Below are 23,104 nucleotides of genomic sequence, written 5' to 3' on the forward strand. Positions count from 1 at the left end.
TCTGTTTTCTGTGATAAATATAGAAGTGATAAGGGTATAACAAAATACTATAATATCTAATCTCCAATAAAAAAATAGTACATCGTACATTCGTACATATCACTCATATAGTCATATTAGTGTGTCACGACTTCACAAGAGTGCCCGAGTGCAAAATATGCCGATTCACCTATAATAATTTATTTTTTAATAAAAGTACAGAGTCACCTGTTACCAAGTCTAGAATTTTATTAATTCATCTATCTACTAATCATTTTTTTCTATTCAGTGGCAGAGCCAAGCAGTTCAATTAGGCACCAGGCGTTTAGTTTGTTTGAACCGACAGACGACAAGTGATAGCACAAATTTTATTTTAGACTTTGGTTTTAACAATCAATTTTTAACGTGAATCGAGATCATTCTTTAAATGTTAAATGTCTATAAAGTTTTCAGGAAATTGACTTCTAAAAACATTTTGCCGGTACAGCAGTTAAAGATGGTAAAATATTTGAAACAAGATGAGGCCATTAACATTGATCAAGAATTGTTCAATGTATATAAATTTAGCGTTGATCAATTAATGGAGCTGGCTGGCTTAAGTTGTGCAACAGCTATACAAAAATGCTTTCCACCAATTAGTCATCCAAGAGTGTTGGTACTCTGCGGACCGGGTAACAATGGTGGTGATGGTTTGGTGTGTGCAAGACATATGAAATTGTTTGGTTACTTATCTGAAGTGTATTATCCTGTGCGCACTGACAAGCTTTTGTACAGTAATCTTGTGCATCAGTGCGAGACTTCTGGTGTGCTCGTATCTGATTCCCTAGCTGACAACATATCCACATATGACCTCATAGTAGATGCGTTGTTTGGTTTTAGTTTCAAGCCACCAGTGCGAGCAAAATTCTTGCCTGTCATGAATGCATTGAAAACGGTCGATAAACCAATCTGTAGCATAGATGTGCCCAGCGGTTGGAGTATAGAAGGAGTTCCTGATAAAGATGGAATTAATCCTGAGCTGTTGATTTCGTTGACAGCCCCAAAAGAATGTGCCAAAAGTTTCAAAGGAAAATATCACTATTTAGGTGGAAGATTTGTACCCAAAGAACTAGAAGAAAAATACCAATTGGAATTGCCTGTTTATCCTGGTGCAGAATGTTGTGTAAAATTATAAAAACAAATGTGTGTAATGTATAATTTAATTTTAAAAATATGTTTAAGTTTATATAAATATATTTTGTGATGATTTAGAAAAATTTTAAATAAAAATAAATTTAAACATAAGAGATATAATTTATTTTATGTATTATCTAAGTACAAATGTATTCTTATTTCTTTTTGCAATGAATTTAAGTATGCAATATTAGAAACATTACATACTTTTAGAAAATCTATTATTCATCTAACCTTTATTTTATTCTCCACATTGACATAAATGTATTCAGAGCGCTAAAACCTGTCTAACACGAAACCATGATATTTGTGTTTTAAAAATGCTATTTGAATTAATTCACAACGATCTTCAAAAGTTTCAAGAGCATTTTATTCCTTGCCAGTCATCTTTTAATTAAATCTTAATTATTTTAGATACTTTGATGTTTTTATTTAACTAGAAATTAATAATTATTAAACAAAATAGATATCTAGTTGATATCCGCTCGTTGTTGTCTATCAGTACCAATAAATATATAACTACAAGTCAAGCATACAAACTATTAACCTACATATGAAAACTGAAGTTAAAAATCTAACAATATTAAAGGGAAATTAAATATATAATATGGTTCAAGTCAAGAATATTGATGGTCGAAAAAGAAAAAATATAGTGTACAATTTTTCAACCAACAGATATTTTTAAAACATGAACATATTCAATGGAGCCCATCTTCTCTCATTCAAGAATAAAATAAAAAATTATGCACACAAATATATTTTTTAAAAGAATAATTATTTCTTTAACATACAAAATATTGATTAATTATTTTTTACACAAAATTAAAAAAATAAAAACACATTTCGGTTAATACAATATATTGTAAAGGTACAAAATCCACAAAATAATATACAATACTTACAAACACTTCAAATACTTGGTTTTTAGGTATTAAGAACCATAGTTGATATATTAACTTTGAATTTGATCTCCTTTTTCAAATGTAACTATAGAAAAAAATGCGATAAGAGAAAAATAGTAAAACAGATATGAATTTTTTGATATTAAAATATTATACATTTATATATGACTTTTGGGTGGTTAAAACAAATATATGGTTCAAATTTCTAAAATAATTGTCTTCAAAAACATTATTGCATGATATAATAGTTTTATTAACTATGTAATATCAAAAAAAAAATGTATTCCTATCCTCATCCAAAATTATTCAAAGTCACCATGATTAACATTAACTTGAATAAACCATAAATTTTAAAAACTTCAATTAGTTCAATTTTATATAATAGAAAATTAAAAAAAAAAAATGTATGTTCCAAAGAAATCTTACTAACCAATTGGGAATAATTCTTATTTGTCTTACCTCATCCACTTCATTATTAAATGAAGACTTAGATAATTCCACTTTATCATCAACCACAGTTAAACAGTAATTTTTACACTCTTTAATGGTTTCTCGGGGTGTATTGTGCAGCAAAATTTTAGACAAGATTGAAATTGGAAAGTAATTATTTTTGCAATTAAAACCCATACACATTGATTTTAGAATGATCCTTAAAATGTACAATTCAAATTAGATTTTAATTACAGAAAAATTAAAAGTATAGTTAAACATTTAATACTTTCTCAACATTGGTAATTGTACACTAATAACACACTGATGGATTGCTGGAAATGCATCGTATGTTTTAAATAACTGCTCAAAATTACCATTCATGATATTTAACGATAATAGCACTGCCATTTTGATCAAAGTATTTCTAAAAAAAAATACATTTACATACAACTTGTTATAACTAAAATTATAAGTGATCCCAAATTGAATTTAAGATAAAGTTTACATTTTAAAGATTTAAGTGTGTTTACAATGTGACTAACATTAAAGGCTATTAGAAAGATAATTATTTTAATTATTAAAACATTAGCACACAAGACACATCAAAATTAAGTATTAGTTTATAAACAGCATAACTACCAAAGAAATGAAATAATCGTAGTTTATTAATAGTCTTTTCTGAATCTTACATGGTTCCACTATAACTTTATAGTACCTATATTTTAAAATATAATATCTTATAATTTATGGTTTTGTTTTTTGTTAGTTTTTATTAAACTCTGGCTATGAATATGTTATGTTAAATCTTCTATCATAACATTGAAAGGTTTGAGTAGGTAAAAAGTGTTACAGCTATATAACTGTTCAAATTATATTTGGTATCTTAAGATAAATATTTGATTTGGTTGTAGAAACTTCCCAAATTTAGGTATCTTATGCATAACTTAAAAGTATCATTAATGATACTTTATAACTATTATTTGATTTTAGAATTTTTAAATTTCATTATTAACACAGAACAAAGTAAGATACTGATATAAAATTTACCAATAAAAATCTAAGTAAACTTTACCTTAAATAATTTGATTATTGATAAACTGACTTTGATATAAACGGCAAAGCTTGCTGAAGAACATTATAATCACCTAAATTAGTAACAATCAAAAGAGATACCATTTCTGAACAAAGCTCATCTGTTGACTCATCAGAGTCTTCTAACAATATTTTAATAATTTTAAAAATGCTTTCATGAAAATGTTTCATATTTAAAAACGGATCAAATGTGTTAACATCATATTCATAACACCTATAAACAAAATTTTAAGTACAATAATACACAATACATTAGTTGCTCTTAAACATCATAAAATGTTAACACTGAAACTCACTTATAAGCTGCAAATGCATGAAATCGAATAATAGGTGCCAAAATAGCCATCCAATCTTGATTAGACACGGCTTGTATAGTGGCATCTTGTCTTACAGAATTTAAACGGTCGTCGATAAAATCATACACAATATTAAATGGTACATTTGTAATTGTGAGCACTCTAAAAACATTCAAGAGTGACAAACTAATAATCAATCATATTATAAGTTTCATAAAAATAGTATATTACTCATTTAAAAGATATGATATAGTATCCCTCAGGACCGGTGGGGGTCTTAAAATATGAGGTTTACTTAATGAATTCCCAGCAGCCGAACGGCTAAAACATTTTACCATTTTATGAGGGTTACATTCCAATTGATGTACAAGTCTCTTAGATTTTCTCCTAGACAAAAACAAATAATATAACAAAATCATCATAAAATATAGACATTATAGTCCTGAAAAATTACAATAAAGTAAAATACCAGTTATGAAATAATATATTTGAAAAAAATGTATGGTCTAAACACAGTTTTCTCGGTGTAGTAAACATGGCCCAAACCAATAATTGCTAAGGTTATATTAATGTTTTCATGTTAATTTCTTACAATAGCATATTTTAATTTTTATGTTGATTTAAGTATCAAAACTTTAAGTAATAATGTATTAATAATTAATATAAATTACATTTTACTCACATCATTATTTCCTCTTTGGGGCACATTTCCATACATAGTCCTTTCACCGGTGACATTATGAACTATATTTCATTTAATTTGTTATTTCGATAGATACTAATGATACTATATTATTTTATTCTGTAGTACTATTATTAAAGAAATAAAAAATAAAACTTCCTATTACAGTATTAAACCAACCATTCACAATCTGCTTAAATATCAAATAATTATTTATTAATGTGTGATTCCTAATTAGCAAATTACCAAGTAAGCTAAATACCAGAAGTAGGTACCCCAAACCACTATAATTCTACTTTTATATTCTCAGCGACTGGTTCGTCATAATTCAAGTTGTACCAACTATTCTGTAATTTTGAAGTATGTTATTTAAATCGAAATTACCTAACCTATAGGTAAGACGATATTATAACAAATATTATTATGAAAATATGAAATTGAAAAAATTTTGCCTATGTAAACAAGGTTAATATTCAACTCCAACTGGCAACTGGCAAGTGGCAACCATCCAGATCCAGGGAAAGTGAATATATTATTATCATTATCAATGAACCTTATTCGTTTAGAAAATGTCTTTATCACAGATTTTTCAACACTGATAACATTTTATCTATATTTGTGGTTGACAATGTTATCATAAAATAAAAAATTATGATTTGTGATGGTCAATCATAATATTATTAAAATAAATAAAACACAAAAAAAAATATAAGTTTTTGAAATCATCGATCATCTACTCAGTTGCAGCACTATTTCGTTGAACTTTGAAATTGTTTGTTTTAAAATTTACTCAGAAAGTATCGTACAAATTCATGTCTATTACGAATTACATACTAATTGGATGAAATGTTAGCGACACGATCAGGTAATATTAAAGTTTTATTTGTAATCTAACCTATCTACCTAAGTGTCAGATCAGGCAAGTTCATTTAATCGATGATAAAATGGAACAGGTTAGGATATAATAGTGTCGTATGATAGGTAATATACTATTATATAGCATACGACTTAAAGAAATCAAAAACCACGATTTTATATTTTATGTAGCTTTGTTTTGTAGATACATTTTTCTGGGTTTATCCAGAAATTTGAAAAAAAGTTCTCAAAAAACTGGGTTTGACAAACCTCTAGAATAATTTTGGTAATTGCTACTAGAATGGCTAAATACTTAATAAGTACTTACATATTTAGCCATAGGCAGCGGCGTATTGACTAAAAATTTCGGCCTAGGAAATTATCGTGTGACAGTCCCACAGTCCTACCCAATATATTATATTAATTTATAATAATTTTCCATACATTTTTTTTAGGAATTGTCTTGTTTATAATTAAATTTAATGTGCGTTTAACATGTGAGTACGTTACCTACTTATGTTTATGGTCACCCAAATTAACAACTAGATTATTCACTTTCCTAAATATAGAAAATTGAAGCATTCTTAGTGTCTTAAAAAATGTCAACAGTCACAAATTATAATATTTTTTTTGAACACCAATATAAAGTGAATTAAAGCCAATATGTTTGTCGCTTCAGAATATAAAATATATTAAAACAAATTTTATAAAAATGTTGACGGTTTAAAATAAAATAAATGAACTTGTTTGTTTTGCTAAGTACACCGGCCCGGAGTTTTTATTAATACGGGGAATGGCCCACCAGGAATTTTCAGGGTATAGCCGCTGGCCATGGGTCTTATATAGTTATATATGTCGGATTTATAAAATAAAAATTGGCTAATTCGTACGTTATGCATTCGTAATGAACTGCAGGATAATAATATGATAGATGAATGATGGAATATAGATCTGAAAATCAGAGATCACCACTTCTTAGTTTTATTCATCTAAATCAAAATGTTCTATAAATTAAAAATGCATACATATAATATATATAATGGTACGACGGTACGTTAAGTGTTGATAAGTGATAACTTGATTTTGAGAATTCGATCTTGTGCTGGAAGAATGAATAATATTGCCAATAAATATAATATATACATGTATATATATTACGAACATTGCTGAGGGATTTATATACATCTAGAATCTATATCTAATGTTTACTGTTAATTCTATATGATATTGAGCAATAATTCTAAACTCCAACTCCCCCTCCTTCTCCTTAATTAGTAAAATGTTTACTTTGAGTTAAGGCCTTAGGGTACAATATTTTAAGCTTACCGTTTAAATTTATTTCCAAATTAGTGCAGTAAAAAAAACAGCAACGATATGATAAGTGGTAAAATAGTAAATACGTTAATATTATACACTGTGGCCTCCGCACTTACCACCGTCGTCCACTGAATGATTATTACTTATTCGACATCCCGATTTTATTAACCTGATGTGCAAATATAATCTCCATCATGACTCCTTTTTGGGGATTTAATTATTGAGATGACAAAATTGATCGATTTTCACCAAACTTCCTTAACTATGATTGTGTAAATTATCTTTAAGTTCTATACCGTTATTATGTGAGAATTATAGGTATTTGTTTTTGTTTTTGATCCTAATCATTTCCATGCACCCCATGTCGCGTAGACGCGTAGTATACTATTAACGACCATTTTCGTAATAATAAAAGTAATAATAATAATAATGACGACGAGGATGATGATGATGACTAATGTTGACACATCGTGGTCAGACCGTGACTCTGCATAGTGCATAGGTGATGGTCGGAGGAGAGTCGAGAACGCTGGAAATCACGGCCGTCGGACGCACGCGTCACGGTCCGAAAAACGTTTACTATTTTCTCTCTCTCTCTCTGGTTTTCGACTTCTCCTCCACGCGTCGACAACGCCGACTCGAAAGGATTTTTAAGGTACATCACCGTGAACGAACATCGCTCACCTGCATCACAATTGTCGGTGTATGCTGCAGTAGGTACACAACACTGTTGTTTTTATAATATTATAATCATCGTAGTAATAAACTCGAGCCATGAATATTTAAATATTTTATACGACCATACGGGTACGTAGCGTTTTAATGTGCAGCACACGTTACAGTCCACACTGGTAGCTAAGTACTTCATTGAAGTAATAGTTTCTATATTTATCATAACTCGCGTTTATATTATTATACTATTTATCGTAAGTACACAGCGGTAAGTACCTATATCGTATATAGTCATATAGACCGCGACAGAGATACCTACGTGGCTACGTTACAATCGTTACTCCGTGCATGGCGTATGTATATAATAACTGCAGCATTACTATAAAAACCTCGAAATTTTTGGTTGATGCCAATACATCGTACACTAGTTTTGTTTTTAATACAACCAGGTAATCATATTAAGTTGAATCTTGAATTAAAAATCAAGAAATTTTGCTCTGATATATACGTATCTAATAAATAATAGCCTGACAATTCGTCGGACTTAAAGTGTTTGAACTGCAACGGCTGGTTTGCGCACCGGCTTAGGCACTTCATAATAATGATAATTTATAGCTGTTGAAATATTATTTAAAAAATATTAATATGAAGTGCATAACGATAATGTCCGTTTTCCGCAGCCGTTCCACTGAATCGTCTAATCTGCCGAGGAGATAATATTGATAATAACACCGCCGCGGCCGTCGCCGTCTTATTATCTATTTGGTCGTCGTCGCCACTGATCGGAGGAGGAGGCGGCGACGGCGATGACGAGCGAACCGCCGATGGACGGACGACTTTGCCGTCACTACGGAGACGCGTTCTCGATGCCGGTCGACGTCATGATGCCCACCACGTACCTGGGATTGGACTTCAGCACGCAACAGGTATTATATACTTCTACGATGTTTGAAATGTTATGATAATTATATACTTACCATATTTATATTATTATATCGACTACAAATATATTATTTTTTGTGAACAAAAATATGTTTCGAAATATCGCGTGGCCATGAGCATAGGTAAGTGGGTGGGTAAGTGAGCATAAATAGATAGGTCTCAATTATTAACTTTTATTTTTTTTTTATGGAAATGATCAATGTTATAAATATTATGATAAATAATAACTATATTATTTATCGTAATCTTTACCGCTAGGATTAAATTAAATTGCATATGTTACATAATAGGTACCTAATGTCAATACGTCAATACGTGAAAGATCGCATGACCCACCTCAGGTCTCACAAAATGTTTGCGAATTATCCGTATTTTATAGGCACGGGTTATTATACAGTGAAAACCATTTTCGATTTAATGAACTTTTAGCCACTAGATCAGACAAACACTTCGGCTCCTTGGCTCCTTCGAAAATGAATAAAAATATATGACATTTAATAGGCCATTAAAAAAGTCGTAAGACGAAATATACTATACAGACTGTTATAGGTACGTTCGCCAGTACCTATATAGGATACTTGTTTAGATGGTATTTTATTATATATTTATATTCCACAATATATCATTCAATATCGATACTGATATGCGGTAATTTATAATAATGAACTAAATTTTTTTTCTTCAATAAAATTGGCGTTATTAGGGACTGGAAACATGCAATATCTGTAGGCGATTAAACTTAACAACCGGTTCACCGGCAATGTTTCAGAATATCTAAATGATGCAGTTGTATAGTTGATTTTTTGTGAGTCTTAATTTTCTACAAAGTGTGCGTAGGCATAAAACGATATATATGATAGTATGGCATATTTTATAATACTATTGTCTACTCCGATTATAATTCTATTTTAATCATACATTATAAGATCAGATATATAGCCATATTTTGTATCTTAAAATTTACAAATGTACACAATTAAATTGAGTTTTAATAAGAATGTAATATTCCATATTTATACTAGGTATACATAAAATATTAAACACATAATATACCCTACCTATAGTATTATATATATTTTATACATAAACCGTATCTATACTTATTAATGATAAAACAAATTCTACATACAATATATCTTTTGTACCAGTACCTATTCATATTTAATTTGAATAACATTATTTATTTATATTTAGTTTAAAAAAAAATGCAATTTAATTAGTACAGCATTAATAAAATCTGTTTTATATGAATTATGACGTACCTATTAAATTCTATATATAATAATATAGGTTATACGCATATTACAATTCAGTTTATAATAACCTAAATGGCTAAACGTATTATATTGATTTAGATAACATGTTTATAATATTTGATAATAATTAATAACAATATCAATGTATCATTGACCTTTATATATCACAATGCTAGTTTTGGTTTTATGAACATTTTTAATAATTTGATATTAAACATTAAAAAATCAGTTTAAATAAAAGAAGACAAAATTAAATTTTTGTTTCGAAATTTCAAACATAATTTATTTCGAAAACAAAATTTTCCTCATTTAATGATATTTGTTTTTGTGAAAATACTATCATTGTATACTCACTTTTGAACTCATAAGCAACCGTAACTTTACGTATCTAGACTTAACGTTTTATGGGGGAGGGGTTAAATTTAGAAATGAGGTGATCTTATAACTAACAAAAAAATTACCATGTTCAAAATTGTCAGTTAGGGAATGGTAACCCACAAATTCCAGTAACTAAACTGCACTGTTAACACTTAAGTGGCCCAAGAAAATAGGAGTATAGGACATCGTACTATATAGGCACTTTCATAGTTTCATGCATTGACCTATTATAATAATAGGTCAATGCGGTTTCATGTATGACTTTGTCTTACTAAATTACAAAAGCATAACATATCAAAATGTATGTTTAGCAATTCCAATTTTGTGTTGTTGTCTTAAATATTTTAGTGAATTGGCCTATTATACAAACTAAAGTTTAAAGTTATGAAAGGTTATATTGTGTATTCTCTCGTTAGTTTTTTACGATATTTTAATTTTTAAACAAATTATGAGAATGTAAAATATCAATATTTTACAGTAATATTAAATTACTTTAGAAACCTAGCAAAGAAACTAGCAGAAAACAACGATCATGTTCTTATCTTTAAGTTTGATAATAGGTTAAATTTACTCTAATATGAAAGATAAAAACACAAAATTGAAACTACTAAATGAAAATTTGCCATGTTGTCCCTTGTATATTTGAGACAACTCATGCGGTTGAGATGTCCTTTTCAATAAAATAAAATAATTTTTATATACTTACTTTATCCCGAACCTGGGAAGCAACAGTGATTACAATTTGCTTGGTTAGCGTTTCTAATACAACTACCTATTATATGTATCTATATTATTATGTATGCATGTAAATAATAGTGGACCATTTGCCATTTTACGCATCATATTTTTAGTTCTTGAAAAAACGGAGCTTTATAATTAATTACTTAGCATTTTTAGTTACACAATTTTAATACCTCCTCTTATATATTTTTAATTTTCATCTTTTAAAAGACAACAATTGTTGCGCCTATGTTGCATGGTATAAGTAATACGACGATATTTATTTACCACTATAGTTATTAGCTATATTTCTATATTAATGTTATTACTAAAACAAGATTTAAATACCCTAAGACAATATATTTGAACCGCAATATGAATTTCATAAATTAGTCGACAATTTTTTTTAAAAATTTTTTAAGCAAACGAAAATACGAATTTTACAAAATAAACGCGATTAAATGTAACACCAACTTTACTGGCCGTTATATAGTTGTTTCTGGTTTGAGTCCTGCAATCTTGCCGTCATAGATGCACAACAGCCGTTAATCGCACCTCAGCTAGATATTATCTAATATGTTAGTCGTTATGTGTTACTATGTAGGTATCGAAAAAACAAATTGAACAACCTACAATTGATAAATGATCGGACCAACGTTTCTTTACCTACATTACCTATGTTCAATCTAAATTTTTCATATAATGCATAAATATTAACTAAAAATTAAAAAAATTATTTAAAAATGCTCAAAAGTCGACAAAAATGCTGAAATGTAAGATAAAAAATTAAGTTTTCAATTATCTGATGGATGAAATGAATTTTATATTTGAAAAGTGGCACTTTGTGTTGATTCATCTACCTGTGTCTTGCATCCCTGAGATTTTTTCAACTTTCATTATTGCTTTATTTTAGCCAAAAATAGACGATCGGTGTGGATATATATTCACAAAAAAGTACTTCAGAGAAAGTAAAAAGGGCTTTCTATGGGTAAGCCGTAAGTTAAAGCGATTGGAAGAAAATATAGAATTTTGATGTTAATAAAGAAGTGAAATCAATCTCAACATTCTGTGCCAAAAAAGCCCATGGTTGAAAAAGTAAAATTTGTATAGCTCAAATAAGAAATGAAATCAAAAAGCACAGAACAGCGCGAATTACAGATTGTCAATAAAAATTCGAGTCAGACAGATTAACTCGTAAAAAAGTCGACAATTCTGATTTATGGCCAATTTTTCAGGTTAGGGTCATACGCCGTTCTCTGGTAATTTTTTTTTCTCAATGTTTGTGCAGTTGAACATCTTGAAATTTTTGTATATTGATATTTTTTCAAGTCGAGGCATCATAATTTTGGGATTGATTTCACTTCTTTATTAATATCGAAATTCTATATTTTCTTCCAATCGTTTTAACTTACGCACAGAAGGCACTTTTTACTTCATATATGAAGTACTTTTTTGTGGATTTCAATTATTTTTCCGACGCACGTTTTACAGTGACATCTCGGGACAATGCAATTACTCCGCTCAAAAATCAAAATATGAGCGTTTTTGGAATTCTGGAGCCACTTGCGTATTTCTGCGATTTGGTTATTTATGTGTACAGTGTACACAGTTGGTTTTGTCCTCGCTATCTGATCATGATGTTGTATATGCTAGATTTAAGATTATTCTAATACAAAATGCAATATGGGAGCGATTGTGAATTTTAAATATACACGTTGGCAAAGCCTTTATTTTATAATTACAGCATTAAGTAATCTCCGGGGTGGCTACTATCAGAGTTTTTCAACTGTAATTAACAATCAAAATTTTGTTAGTAATTTTCGAATCGACTATTATGAGTTGTATCCTTGTTACAACTTAAAAATCTAGTCCCGGTTTTATTAATTGAACGCTCAAAATCCATAAATGTTTTTAACTCATACTATTTTTTCGGATCATTTTTATGGATAATCGAAAAATATTTGATTGGAATTCTTGAACATTTTTACAGGAAAATACAGTGAAAGTTTTTATATAAACACCCTTAAACAAAATGATTATTAATCTGATTAATTTTATTCAAAATTGATTGTAAGAAGTTGGGTTTTACTATGTTATTATTTATTGAAAAAGTATATTCGTGTCCTGGAAAAAGCATAAATTCTGGAAAATCTTGCAGCCTGTTTGCTCAGTAATTATTGATAATCAGTGATCACGTTTAAAATATGATTTGGTGGAAGTTTTTTTATTTTATTTCTCAATGTTGGATTTTATAACAGTAAGAGGAATATAATCGATGCAAATAATCTAAAGCAGTTTCCTATAGGAATCCTCTGAAATTGGATGTTATTTTGTTTAACTTCCAAAACTTTTCTTAGAATAGAATAAAAAAAATGTGTTTCGAAAGCGCAATATTGAGAGGATAGAGCTCCTCAATAGATTGTATACGTGAGTGGGAGACTGGTCCACCACGGTCCCTTGATTTATTATGTAATAGTTGTTAATATCAATAAACGGCGCTCGGCCACCTGGTGGTATAGGATTACCGCAAGGAAAAGTTTCCCCCGGGTTGGTAATGGAGTGTACATGCCAAAAAAATAGTAAATACCTCCAAGGCCAAAACTACCTCCATGATCAGAACTACCTCCAAGGAAAAATTACCTTCATTGTACCTGTACCTCCACCTCCATAGGGGAAACACCGTGGACTAAGGTCCTAGGCAAGATAGCCGCCAAGGCAGCAAAAGTTATAATAGTATAGCACGGTACGACGGATCCACGGTACCTACGAAAAATGAAACGCACAAAACTGCAATTTTTAACTCTGTCTCATCTCTTGCACTCCACATACAACCAATATATTGGTATACGTGCGAGTGAGAGGTCCAAGCGCCAAGACGAAACTTAATGCATAATATAGTCTCGCTATCGATCGGGTCGTATCGAGTTGTTATTTATTTCATATATTTGTGTGCTTATATTTTTCTCGGTGGTATCTTACACACAGAAAGTAGTCTCTTACGAGACTCTTCAATAATATATTATATTATAGGGTAGGTACAATAGTGCACTACCCTCATAAATTATAATTTGTATATACCATCACTCACCAGACTTAATGAAAATTTAAAACTTTAACGTAGTTGAAAGGAGTTATTGTCAACGATGATCTGCACAAGATCTTCGAGGCCACGGTACATTTCGACACGGAGCTCCAGGAATTCCGGACTCATGGCGGCGTGATTAAGGGCAAAGACAAACAGTATCGCGAGGTGACAGCGCCAACGGTTATGTGGGTCAAAGCCTTGGACGTACTGTTGGACCGGTTGCAAGTGTGCGGCGCCGATTTGAGTACTGTCGCTGCAGTTTCTGGTTCCGGACAGGTAAAGATTTATTTTTATTTTCCCCTAATATTTAACAGGCCGCTACAACCGCGTCCCGCATGTGTTGTTTTCGTCTTACAAGTATAAAATATAGCAAAAACTGTTTGCTCGGAAAGAACTGAGAATGCTGCAGTCAAAACTAAGAAACAAAATTTTCATCACATAAAAAGGAAAATTTTGACTGCGAAATATTGTTATTATTATTTTTTTTTAAATCGGAACTACAAAATAGTTTTCATGTTAAAATCACAAAAAATAACGGATTTTTAAACAATAAGAACTGTTTTCGTATAATATAATAATGATAATGATATTATATATATATATATATATATATATATATATAACGATATTTCACATATTATAATGTATCTCTACACTCTACATCTGTACCTAACCGTCCTAACCTTACCTATGATAATATAATTAAAATATTTAAAGCGTATAAAATGGATTTTTTCATACATGGTTAACACTTGTTATCTCTATAAATTTTATGTCCAAACAAATCTATTATTATCTGATAAATTCATAGTTGGTTTTAACTTATAAACTTATAAACACCAATAAAATCCCTTAAGGGCCCAGGAAACCATAATAACATAGCACTAATGATTTTCCTTTGAATATTTATTAATTTGGCACCTACCTACGATAAAAATTCTCTAATTCAATTTCATTCAAATATAAGAAAAAAAATGACAATAAAATTCCAATTTTAAAATTTAAAACAAATTCGTTAAAATATTTATATGATGAACTTATATATTTTTATACAATGTACATACTGTCTACAGCAACACGGCACAGTCTATTGGACGACTGGTGCTGAACAAACGCTGAGAACTTTAAACCCCGCCGGATTTTTGCACATGCAATTGGCGTCTTGTTTTTCCGTGGTCAATTCACCAGTGTGGATGGATTCCAGCACCACGAAACAGTGTAAAAACCTTGAGGACGCTGTCGGAGGACCACAGGTAAGTTGGATAAATATATGTTGATGAAGTAATAGAGTAACCTGACAAATGAAATAACTTTGGTTTTAATCAATATGTTTCATAAATTTGTTTTTTGCAATATAATTTATGTTGACTTTTGCACTATAAATACAGTAAATACTTAATACCTTCAATTTTTTTAATTTATATTTTTTAATATTGAAAAGAATTTTTAATTTGTAAATTTAATTTTTAGAAAAACTTTGATGGTATAAAAATGTTTATCTAAAAAATGTATGTAGTTTTTTTCCAAAATTGTTTAAAATATTCTATTTGAAATTTTCAGACATACCTATATAAATTTTAAAATTTAAATACTAATTTCTATCCATATAATTTTCATTGTTTAAATATAATACATCCTCATTTATCAGGTATTTCTGTTACATAATCGTTATATACAGAGTGATTCACCAAGCATGTTCACCCTACTTTTTTTTTAAATAATGAAGTTATTCAAAATCTGATTTTTGGAATCTTTAAATATACTCAAAGACTATAATATTATTTTCAATTTCTTGAGATTTTTTTATACCATTTAGGGAGTGTCCTGTGGCGATACAAACTTTTTTTTTCAAAAGAGAACCCCAATTTTTACTATAAATTATTTAGCGGATAATTTTTTTGAGAATTTTGACGTATTGGTATTGTAATCAAAATTCTAATGAGTAGTTTTTGAGTTATTTAACTTGATGTCCTAAGGATAAAAGGTTCGAGGTTTAGATTTATAAGATAAATGGTTTATGGTGGATTTCAAATGTTAGTCATTAATATTAATCTATCTACATAAATAATTTGTAAAAACAGAATTATAAATACTAGTTCCAATAGTACGTGTATTTTATACTTTTAAAAAACGATTTTTAAGGACTGTTATCCTTAGTATACAAACATTTTAATAACTATAGAAAACTACTCGTTCGAATTTTGATTTCGATACATCAAATTTCTCAAAAATATATTATCCACTAAATAATTTACAGTAAAAAAGAGGGTTCTTATTTGAAAAACATAAGTTTGTATCGCCACGGGATACTCCTTAAATGGCACAAAAATTCTCAAGAAATTGAAAATATGGCCTTTGAATTTAAAGATTCCAAAAATCATATTTTGAATAACTTCATTATGAATGAAAAAAGGGGGCGAGCATAGTTAGTGAATCATCCTGTTTAAAACAACCTGTAAATTAATCATAATAAGGCATGTATTGTATTCTGTATAGAATAAATATACTCTTAAAGTCTCAAGTACACACGAATATATTACGTTTTAAGTTACAAAAGACAATCAAAATATTTTAACGTTATTCTTGGTTTTAAAATATAATCTTGTCCAAACTTGAACTTAAAAGTGTCTGTAAAAAATAACTTTGTTATAGGTATGTATAATTTTTAATTTGTTGGTTCAATATGAACTATTTATGAGAATCCTCGTTTTAAATTTTCCATTCCTAACTATAAAAATTATAAAAATAATCGATCTTTAATATTTATCAACAGCTATTATAATAACTCATAAGGAATCTTGCATTAATGTTTAAAATTTTTTTTACTCATTATTGAGTATACCTATAATTTTATGAACATTTATATATATTTAGCTTTGGACTTACAATATTAAATGCTAAAATTTTTGGAACTATTTTATTTACACGATATATTATATTATTTTATGCACGCGAGGTGCTTGGAGGCACGAGTCCTTGTGCGTGTGCCCCGTTTGCCCTGCCCGGGCATGCCCTCGAGACGGCAATGGATCTGTTTGATAATAATAATAATAATATAATGTATAAGTTGAACATAATATACACTGTTCAGTTATAATAACTATATTGAATAACAATAAGTAGATTGTTTTTTCCAATTTTACTATATTTTTTTTAACTCTCCCGAAATACGATAATTTTTTTACGACATTTTACAGAAATAATTATCTGTTTAACTATTTTTATACAGGTTTTAATAATTAGTTATAGCCTTATAGCCTTTAGATACTATAGGAAAGCGATTCATATCGTTTACTTATATATATATATGTTTTATACTAAGATAATTTTTAAATTTGTTTCATAGCGATTGGCCGACATAACCGGATCGAAGGCGTACGAAAGGTTTTCCGGGCCGCAAATCGCCAAAATGGCAGAAAACAAACCAGGAGCCTATCAGAACACAGAAGTAAGATTTCTCCTTAGTCGCTCAATTGATCGCCTGAATTAACTTAGCATTATGTTTTGTACTATTCTAGAGGATATCGCTAGTAAGCAGTTTCGGCTGTTCATTATTGCTTGGCGCATACGCTCCGATCGATTGGTCCGACGGTTCGGGTATGAATCTGTTAGACATCAAGACCAAAGAGTGGTCGGCTGAATGCTTGGAAGTAAATAATTTTACGGCATTGTAGTAATACATTCCACCGCATAGTTGTATGTTTATAGTCCTGTTCGGAATTTAGGCGTGCGCGCCGGGGTTGGACTCGAGACTGGGACGGACCGTGCCACCGGGTACCGACTTGGGTCCGATCAGCAATTATTATGTGGAGAGATTCGGGTTCAATCCAGAGTGCCGAGTGGTGTCATTCACCGGTGACAATCCAGCGTCGTTGGCCGGCCTGTGTCTGAGCGACAATGACATCGCCATAAGTCTCGGGACCAGTGACACGTTGTTCTTGTCCCTGGACGAGCCCAGGTGTCTGGAAGAGGGACACGTCCTGGTCAGTCCAATCAACCGAGACGCGTACATGGTGCTCCTGTGGTAATTATACACTGCTGCAATACTGTACGTAACGGCACGCACAGAGTCAAGCATGAATTTGAGCTGTTTTTTTTTAGTTTTAAGAATGGTTCGTTGACCCGCGAAAGACTGAGAAATCATAATGCCAACGAGTCGTGGGACCACTTCAACACATTGTTGGAGAGGACGCCCAGAGGAAATTTCGGATATCTGGGGTTGTACTATGACGAACAGGAGATCATTCCGTGGATACAGGGCGACTACCGTTTCGATAAGAACGATGTGCCCGTCGATAGATTTCCCAGCCGGGAGATCGAAGTCAAAGCGTTGATCGAAGGACAGTTCATAGCTAAAAGGGCACACGCCGAACAGTTGGGATACACCATAGGTTTGCATAGTTTTATACATTTCATGTTCATATCTAACCTTAAAAATATAAACCTAATGTATAAATAATTATTAATTTTGTATCTGAAAAAAAAAACAGATGTCAAGACGAGGATCATAGCTACAGGAGGTGCTTCAAACAACAATACAATATTACAAATTTTATCTGACGTTTTTAATGCACCTGTTTATACACAAGTAAGTACAAGAGTTTTCTTCATTTTTCAGACAAATTTATTGATTAACATAATTTTAGGAAGCTGCTAATTCAGCAGTCCTAGGTGCTGCTTATCAGGCTAAACGTGGGCTTGTTCAAAGTAAATGTAGTGACTGTGTTGATTCATTTCAATCGGTGGTAACCACTGCTGCTCCTCCCAAATTAGCTTGTTCTCCTCATAAAGATGCTTATGAAGTAAGTCATAAGATACACATTTGTATAAGAATGATACTGATTTATTTTTACTATTTTTAGATTTACACTCCAATGGTCAAGCGGTACAATAATATTATTAAAGAGGTACTAACTGCAACTAGAAAATAAGATACACATTTATAAACAGAACTGGTTTTTTATTATGACATTGATACTTATATCAAATTTATTTTATGCAATGAATAAATGAATAAATATATTTATATGTTATAAAATATACCATGGTAATTAAAATGATATAAAAATTCTTTTCATTTTGTTATGATTACTTTTTGCGACCACCACGTTCTTTCAATTGCAAATGGATAGTCGAACCCGGTCCTATATTATAATAAGCTAACGTATTGGAATCCTTGAAGAACAATCCCTAGAAAATGTATTTAAAAACAATTTAATTCATTACATTTGCACAATATTTTAAAGACAGAATTTGTTTGCATACATCACATTGAAGTTTTTGTTTGCCAGGTGGCATTCCAGTTAATTCGTGAATTTTTGTCTTGATCATAGCCACCGTTTCTTGTAGGGGTAATGTTATGTTAAGTATTTGTCCAAGGAGGGCCCATTCAGGCTTGTCGGTAAGAACAGGTAATCCAACATTAAACATGACAGGACCCTAAAACACATAATTGGTTAGTAGATTATCATAGAATTAAAAAAAAAAAAGTAAATAAAATAAACTATTTACATTAAACTTCCTCATAAACTGTATTTCCGGTTCTAAAGAATCTTCTGTCTTTTGTTTCTTCATAAGCGGTTCATCTTCAGTAATTTTCATTATATGCTTCATTACAGGCTGATTAACAAATTTATACTCTATAATTAACACAACTTTTTTTATTATTTAAACAAAAAATAGTAATGTATACATACTGGACCCTGAGGTATTGAAGGTTCCATCATTCCTCTACCAGCAGCTCCCAAGAATGGATTTGGTGGCATTTGGGGCTGCATTACTTGATAAGCTTGAGGTTGTGGAACTAAAAACATGTTAATATCAATAAGTAACTAAGAAAAATTAATATTATTTAAAGAGGGTTTTGTTCATAAAAAAATATTTTTTCAAAATCTTGGTTTTTACAAAACATACTACAATAGTTAACATAAAATATAACACACATATTAATATATTAAAGGAAACTAATATCCATTGTAAGTATTGGGCTATTCTAAAAGAGTATAATAATAAAAAAATAATCAGTCTACCGAACTGATTTTTGTCAGTTTTGAGTGTCTCTCATCAACTTCTGACGTAAGTTAATTCTCAACCCGCCAATGGCATCAATTGTGATCTCTCGTGGAATAGAGAATAGTGTATTAATATAAAATATATTAATATTAGTATTATATTATTATTTGATAAGTGAATATAAAGTTATGTTATTACATAATTTTAAGTGCAAAATAATGAAAAAACTTGAGTCACAAATTGAATATAATATTAATATATTATATTATAAGTTGTTCAAATAATATTTTTAACTAACCCATAATCTGCTGTTGTTGCTGAACCATCATCATAGGTTGCGATTGCATCATGTTAGGAACGCGTGGTTGCATCATTGCATTGTGAATATTACTAGCCATTGCCATTTGTATAGAAACAGCTTGAGAAATAGGTGGATGAGAAATAGTTACAGTACCTGATACAGGTTTTGGACCAATTTTTTCTATTTTGTCATCATGAATTAGACCTTTTACTTTATGAATTTGGTGGATTTGATCTTCTAGGGTGATATTAGCCCGTGCTGCACGAGTTGTGGCTTCTACACTTGAGGTGTACCCATCCCATGTAGCCTAAAAAAATCAAATAATATTTTTAATCCATTTTAATTTAAAACATATGTTTTTATATTTCTTACTTTGTCATCTTTTTTGATTTCTTTTTCTCCAATTTTTTTACCAATGACAGTTTCTTCAACACCGACACCAAATATGTCAGTACGGCGTTCAGCCAACTGTTTTAAACTCTCCTCGATAGCAGCTCCTAATAAGGTAAAATAATAATTTAAAAAGCAAATTAAGTATATTAGTATATTTTGTCAATAATAGTTACCTGGGACATACACAGATTCCTGATTCATTTTATCACTGATATGCTTGTCTCGTTGTTCTACCCAACGGGGATCTAATAATCCAATTCTCATGTGTTCTTGCACTTTGCTTGCAGGTATCTTTTCACCAGTAATTGGAGATATTAAATATTCTTCAGGAGATACTTTAACTGGTGCTCGTACAACTGTATAAATATATACATAGTTACATAGTATTACAACAAATATAGTAATATACGAGTACATGTTTTGTGTAGGGTAAATTAAATCTTACTTTGTTTAGGATTGTATCCTTTTTTCACAATAACCTTTTCTGGAACTTCTGGCTGCGTCATTTGGTTTGAATGATCATCAGATTTTGAAACATCTGGTGGTAAATCACCATCATCGTCACTGGACGACTCATCCATGTCTTGAACCTTTTTTTATTTAAATGAAATAGTATGTTTTTGTTCATAAATACAAATTTTAAATATTACCTGATTGTCGTCTCTACTGGACTTTTCTTCACCGGGTACTCCGAGTTCACTTTCTGTCACATACTTTTCAACATTAACTTGTTTTTCTGTTTCATCATCACTGTCTACTAGCAAGTTGTTTTCTACATCACTCACTTCAACAACTTCTTCCCCATTATCTACACGGTCTTGCATTAATATACGCACACCAACTTGATCCGGTGTAGTAGGTGGAGGAAAATTACCGATTTCACCATTTTGAAAATCAACAGTTTCTACAACAACAAAATCATGCCAATCAATCTGAGAATAGGCCACTGAAAAACGTATGCATTTTATGAGATCATCAAAAGCTTTGGTATCTTAATAAAACTTACATCTTTCTTTTTCTATAAGCTGTTCTTCTTTTCTACGTAAAGCATCTTGGTGTTTTTGCCATTCAGAACGATATTTTACATCATCTAAAATATGTTGTCGATCATAACTTTCTTCTTTTAAACACTTTATAATATTTTTAGGGGGCATCAATACCTTAGTGTACTGTTCAAGAAGCTTTGTGAAGTATTGAAATAGTGAATGTTGTGGACGTAAAAAGTCAAATTGAAAGTTACGTTGTTCCCTTGTCATCAGATTGGTTAAAAACTGTCTGCCATTACGGGCAACAAATAATGCTGTAAGCTTCACTATGTCTCTGAAATTTAAAAATGAATAGGTTTATGTTTTTTGGTAAAGTGAATTATCAATACATACAAGTCAAGAGCAGATATTGATGGAGGATTGGCAATGAATTTAAATTCTTTTGGTGGATTTTTTGGTACAAATATTTCTTCCTGTACTTGTTTCAGAAGCTCTTGTTGTTTGAGTTGGGTAGCAGTAGACATACTTTTTGTTTCTTTAAGTGGTAATGTTGGCTCTTGTGCTAATTTAAAATTAAAATAAAAATAGGTAAATAAGTAACTTATGTAAGTACACAATTAAAAAAAATAATACTCACTAGATTTTTCCTTAAGGTCTTTGACTTTGTGTACATAGTATGCATGGTAAGGATCACTTTGAATAAGAAAATTGAATTTGGGATTGCCCAATTCATTTTGACGAATACGAGACTCAAATTCTGGTCCATTTCGTGCAACAAAACTAGCAGTTTTATCGATGATATCTTGATTAATAGGCAGTTAAGAAACTATTCAATGAATTACAAACATATTCTATATACTATATAGTATAACATATTAATAAGATATGATTTGGCCCTTGCCACACAGGATTGAATTCTCAGTCTAAAAGGTTAGGTATAGTAGTATTCACCATATTTTTTTCAGAAAAGTTAAACAATGAGTACTTATACTAAAACCATTGCAGATTATAGAATATATTAATATATTGAATTAATGTTAAAACTAAATAAATTATTTACCATACCATACTTGTATATCCAAATAGATTTTTCATGTAATCATTAAATTAGTAACAAAACTTTGGGTTTATTATTAAACAAAATAAATCAATTTAAAATATAATCAATGTTGTTGAATAAAGGATACTCCTTACTTCTGGCGGTGGATAAATAATGCCAATAGTAGGAACTTCTTCAATTTTTTCGGGCATCTTCAAAGTTAGTACTTAGTTTAATGAAGTCTATAACAAAAAATATGTTACATAAATGCGTATATTTTAAAAATACACTTATATGTTTGTTACATAAATTAAATTACTCCACAAGTAGAAGAAGAAAGATTTTATTTCATATATTAAACATAAAAAATAAAAATTATTGTCTAAATGGTTATAGTAAATTATGCAGAATTTTAAATTTTTAAACGCTTTAGAAACTAGAAAGTGTTCGTTTATAGTTATAACAAGCAATAGCTCGGATAAACTATAAACAACATTTAAAAAAAATATATAAATAATACGTCATATTTTTGATTTTAGGTAACTAGCTAACAATATGGTTTATACCGTAGCGACCAAATTATATTACCTCA

The 23,104-nt window shown here is 30.1% G+C and overlaps 4 protein-coding genes across 10 annotated transcripts; 2 read left to right on the plus strand and 2 right to left on the minus strand.

Moving 5' to 3' along the window:
• Nucleotides 1–61: 61 nt before the first annotated feature.
• On the plus strand, nt 62–1,565 carry Naxe (NAD(P)HX epimerase). 3 transcript variants are annotated; one of them, XM_089219477.1, is made up of 3 exons: nt 62–195; nt 269–332; nt 426–1,565. In XM_089219477.1, the coding sequence occupies exon 3, from the start codon at nt 476–478 to the stop codon at nt 1,151–1,153; it is 678 nt and encodes a 225-aa protein (XP_089075603.1). In that variant the 5' UTR covers nt 62–195; nt 269–332; nt 426–475; the 3' UTR covers nt 1,154–1,565. The 3 variants fall into 3 exon arrangements, with proteins under 3 accessions (XP_089075603.1, XP_089075602.1, XP_015364640.1); XM_089219476.1 differs by having other exon boundaries at nt 269–1,565; XM_015509154.2 differs by having other exon boundaries at nt 71–332.
• Nucleotides 1,566–1,893: 328 nt separating this feature from the next.
• Nucleotides 1,894–7,102, minus strand: LOC107162329 (SAC3 domain-containing protein 1-like). 2 transcript variants are annotated; one of them, XM_015509173.2, is made up of 8 exons: nt 4,819–5,084; nt 4,557–4,746; nt 4,106–4,261; nt 3,875–4,036; nt 3,589–3,792; nt 2,773–2,910; nt 2,514–2,703; nt 1,894–2,139 (listed from the first exon to the last, which is right to left on the minus strand). In XM_015509173.2, the coding sequence occupies exons 2-8, from the start codon at nt 4,610–4,612 to the stop codon at nt 2,077–2,079; spliced, it is 969 nt and encodes a 322-aa protein (XP_015364659.1). In that variant the 5' UTR covers nt 4,613–4,746; nt 4,819–5,084; the 3' UTR covers nt 1,894–2,076. The 2 variants fall into 2 exon arrangements, with proteins under 2 accessions (XP_015364659.1, XP_015364661.1); XM_015509175.2 differs by lacking the exons at nt 4,557–4,746; nt 4,819–5,084 and adding an exon at nt 6,845–7,102.
• Nucleotides 5,236–18,858, plus strand: LOC107162328 (xylulose kinase). Its single transcript, XM_015509169.2, has 11 exons — nt 5,236–5,421; nt 8,081–8,326; nt 13,818–14,057; nt 14,855–15,034; nt 17,128–17,229; nt 17,300–17,431; nt 17,507–17,805; nt 17,883–18,172; nt 18,272–18,369; nt 18,428–18,583; nt 18,644–18,858. The coding sequence occupies exons 2-11, from the start codon at nt 8,207–8,209 to the stop codon at nt 18,710–18,712; spliced, it is 1,686 nt and encodes a 561-aa protein (XP_015364655.1). The 5' UTR covers nt 5,236–5,421; nt 8,081–8,206; the 3' UTR covers nt 18,713–18,858.
• Nucleotides 18,721–22,984, minus strand: LOC107162322 (splicing factor 3A subunit 1-like). Of its 4 annotated transcripts, none has more exons than XM_089219473.1 (14): nt 22,818–22,981; nt 22,661–22,754; nt 22,111–22,275; nt 21,867–22,035; nt 21,494–21,807; nt 21,138–21,433; nt 20,933–21,077; nt 20,661–20,843; nt 20,467–20,591; nt 20,092–20,401; nt 19,478–19,584; nt 19,293–19,400; nt 19,047–19,220; nt 18,721–18,971 (listed from the first exon to the last, which is right to left on the minus strand). In XM_089219473.1, exons 2-14 carry the CDS (start codon nt 22,722–22,724, stop codon nt 18,870–18,872), a joined length of 2,262 nt encoding a protein of 753 aa, XP_089075599.1. In that variant the 5' UTR covers nt 22,725–22,754; nt 22,818–22,981; the 3' UTR covers nt 18,721–18,869. The 4 variants fall into 4 exon arrangements, 3 of the variants coding, with proteins under 3 accessions (XP_089075599.1, XP_089075600.1, XP_015364647.1); XM_089219474.1 differs by having other exon boundaries at nt 22,832–22,974; XM_015509161.2 differs by having other exon boundaries at nt 22,661–22,982.
• Between the last annotated feature and the right edge of the window lie 120 nt (nt 22,985–23,104).

The sequence above is a fragment of the Diuraphis noxia genome, unplaced genomic scaffold (assembly GCF_037042655.1).
Source record: "Diuraphis noxia isolate RWA-SAM2 unplaced genomic scaffold, SU_Dnox_SAM2 contig0002, whole genome shotgun sequence".
Taxonomy (NCBI): Eukaryota; Metazoa; Arthropoda; class Insecta; order Hemiptera; family Aphididae; genus Diuraphis; species Diuraphis noxia.